Source organism: Rhinopithecus bieti, unplaced genomic scaffold (assembly GCF_001698545.2).
Source record: "Rhinopithecus bieti isolate Rb0 unplaced genomic scaffold, ASM169854v2 scaffold_15133, whole genome shotgun sequence".
Taxonomy (NCBI): domain Eukaryota; kingdom Metazoa; phylum Chordata; class Mammalia; order Primates; family Cercopithecidae; genus Rhinopithecus; species Rhinopithecus bieti.
Genome location: NW_016808815.1, coordinates 2,182,810 through 2,186,315, shown reverse-complemented (window position 1 = coordinate 2,186,315; position 3,506 = coordinate 2,182,810). Strand labels below are relative to the sequence as shown.

At 36.1% G+C, this 3,506-nt stretch overlaps 1 protein-coding gene across 1 annotated transcript in view; it reads right to left on the bottom strand.

Moving 5' to 3' along the window:
* SPIC (Spi-C transcription factor) overlaps positions 1-2,942 on the bottom strand; it is a 13,737-nt gene extending 10,795 nt beyond the window's left edge. Inside the window, exons 1-3 of the mRNA XM_017887243.1 lie at positions 2,682-2,942; positions 1,281-1,326; positions 527-620 (exon numbers count right to left, since the gene is read on the bottom strand). Coding sequence (XP_017742732.1) covers positions 527-620; positions 1,281-1,283 — 97 coding nt within the window. The 5' untranslated portion in view covers positions 1,284-1,326; positions 2,682-2,942. The remainder of the gene's footprint in view (positions 1-526; positions 621-1,280; positions 1,327-2,681) is intronic.
* Positions 2,943-3,506: the final 564 nt, after the last annotated feature.

Below are 3,506 nucleotides of genomic sequence, written 5' to 3'. Positions count from 1 at the left end.
CCTGTAGTCCCAGCTACTTGGGAGGCTGAGGCAGGAGAATGGCCTGAACCCAGGAGGTGGAGCTTGCAGTGGGCCGAGATCATGCCACTGCACTCCTGCCTGGGTGACAGAGCAAGACTCCGTCTCAAAAAAAAAAAAAAAAAAGAAAAAAACGAAAAAAAAAAAGGTCTTCTCTGTTCTGATCATTATTCTGGAATACAGTGGCGCCATCTCTGCTTACTGAAGCTTCTGCCTCTCGGGTTCAGCAATTCTCCTGCCTCAGCCTCCAGAGTAGCTGGGATTACAGGCGCCCGCCACCGCGCCTGGCTAATTTTTGTATTTTTAGTAAAGACAGGGTTTCGCCACGTTGGCCAGGCAGGTCTTGAACTCCTGGTCTTAAGCGATCTGCCCACCTTGGCCTCCCAAAGTGCTGGGATTACAGACGTGAGCCACCACACCTGGTCAGCTGATTATTATTCTTATATGTGTATGAGACCAACAAGCCATTGGATGTACTAGCAGAAGAGGGTAAATGACTTATCTTTACCTGGCGAGTACTGAAGATCTCCAGTTGAATGTTGCCTCAGAACCTCAAAAGCATCCTCAAATGCTTGACCCAGCTTGTCTTGTTCAACACACGTCTATTGGAACAATGATAGAATTCTGGAGTTTTAGAATTACCAATTAAACTTAATCTCCCTGATTTAAAATAGTATTTAGTCTAAAGGAGAGTTTCTCAATCTTGACACTATGGACATTTGGTGCTGGCCGTCTCTGTTGTCAGGGGGCTGCCTATGCATTGTATGATGTTCAGCAGCTTCCCTGGCCTCTACTCACTGGTTGCCAGTAGCACCTTCACAGTTGTGACCATCAAAAATGTTTCTGACATCACCAAATGAACCCTGAGGCACAAAATCAATCACAGTTGAAACCCACTCCATGATAGTATAGTATTTAGAGAATGGTATTCATTTTGTAGTATAGTATTTAAGATTGTTGCAAAATTTTAGCAAGGAGTTGTAGAGCAGAGGAGAGTGATTTAGAAAAAAAAGGGTCAAGGAAATATCTTCAATGGAACAGAATCTGTGAATTGTTCTTTAAAAGTGAAATGCTCTTATTTTCCAAAGTATGTCTCCAAGACCTAAAATTGAATTGCTTTGCAAACTATTTCATATCCTTATTAATATGATTGATATATTTTACTTTTAAAATGAAGGGAGAGTAAAGAAAAAAAATTTAATTATTATGCTGTAGACATCCTCTGTGGACAGAGTAAAGAAATTTTTAAAATGTCAGCTTACCATATTTCATTAATAAATTGACAATTCTGTTCCTTAGCGGTTGTTGCTTGAAGAAAATAAAACAAAATAAAATAAGTTGACAATCCTGAAAAAATTTAATATTTAAAAAGCAAAATTAAATGCAGTCTCTAATTTTATTCTGAATAAGATCTTGCTCAAAGATATTTTCTGAAAATATCCTACATAAACCAAGAGTACCTCCTGAATTCTCTTTGATGAGTACAAAGTTTTTTCTACAAAATTTTCTACAGACACTTCTTTTTGCTTTTCCATGATTACAAAATGTTTTAAATATTAAAATAGCTTTATAGTTAATTATCTAAGCTGTTTGATTGATAAAAGAAAGTGGAAATAACTCAAAAGTATATGTAAGTATTTCAAAATTACTTTAAATATTCTAAAATTCTGAAAATCAAAATCCTTTTACCTTAGCATAGCCTTATAAAAGTAGGACTTTTTTTAAACCTTTCTTTGCTGTTATATTGCCTTCTGAGAATCTGGCAAAAGCCATCCTTTTCCTCCCATGAAAATTGGGCTTAAATTGCAAACAAAATTTAGTCTATGAAGACTATCTTGAACTTGTTTGAATCCTAGGTTAAGAAAACTGGTCTAGAATTTTGTTATTTACTTTCTTATCACTAAGTAATTCTGATTTTACTTTAGATAAACAATTATCACACAGACCCCCAATCAAATGCTTTTAACTATACATTCTATAGACCAACACAAGGAACAAGCAAAACCAACCCACATAATAAAAGAACTGTGGTGGGTTCAAAATTGTTTATCATTCCATTAAGTAAACCCAGCGATGCTTTTTATATAAGTGTTTATCTTCTTAGTATTTTTCCTGCAAACACAATGTGTTTACTCTTTAGTGTTTAATGCTGAATAATAAAATGAGATGATGTAATCTAATGCCAATATTATACATATCCATCATATATCAACATAACATGTTAAACATCAAAATTCTATTTGGCTCTTTGAAATCACTACATCATGTCAGTTAAAAGAAAATAGAAGAAAATCCAGAAATCACTCTTTGGCTCATGGTCTTTAGTGAATATTATCCGTAGTACATATTTTTTAAAAGTCATGTCAATGATTTTCAACTACTTGCTTTGACTCAAAAGTGCAGAAGCACTGAATGTTGTATTTTGAATTAAATGCTTAAAAATGAACATGTTCTCTTTGACTAAAATGCTTCACAAGACTATCACAACTATTAAAAGTAGCAAATCTAAAGGGACGAAAAAGCTCGAAAACATTATTGATTACTACGATTGCTTAATATTTCTTGCATCTGAACACGCAGACAATGAGAAACACTCATTAGGCCAAAGGAAAAAATGAACAGTGATTAGAAGATATTTAGAAAAACATAAGCTGAGAACTTACCGGGAAGACACTTCAACCGTTTATAGAGATGTTTCATTAATATCAGAATGGTAAATTCAACAGTAGGCTATCGTGAAAATAAAAAATTATTTTCCAGTGTGATGGCTCTGACGAAAAAAATAGTAATAATTTTTTAAAATTAGAATTGTTAAGACACAACCATCAAGAACACACTGGCAGAGTTGCATTAAATAGCTGTTTTTAAGGAAGTTCTTCAAAAGGGGATTTTTTTTAAAAGATACAGTGCCTTCACAATTTCTATTTCATGATACCACCAGTAGACACCAGGGGCTATTATTTTGAAGAGGCACATAGTAGTTTGCACCCCATCAGCCAAAAAGCAAAAAAGCATTAGAACAAACCCCATGAAACCCCGCCCAACTTAGGGTGCAGCTCTTCAGATTGCATAGCCCCACTGGAAACTTCTAACCCATGCAACTCAGGCCCACCCTTCTTTTTTTTTTTTTTTTTTTTTTTTTAATGCATATTACTTCTCTCCCAATTCTGGATTCTATACTCTCTTTCTTGCCTGAACTGTCAACAGCCTTCACTCTGGACTCTCCAAATCATCTTTCCTCCTAAACCCCTTTACTTACACTGCCATTCACTGATCGCCTGACTTAGGGAGCTTAAAGGCTTAGGGCCCTTGCCCTGACTATTCAAGGCTCTTGAACCTTAGCCTTATATCTTGCCACTCACTTGAGTGGGGATAATGGAGTCCATGCTCTTGCTTTCCTCCACACCTAAATTCAGTAGGGGCTCCAAAATGGTTAGGAGAAGCTTATGGGTGGCCATGTGGTTGGACATACCTGAGGCTGCTGCATT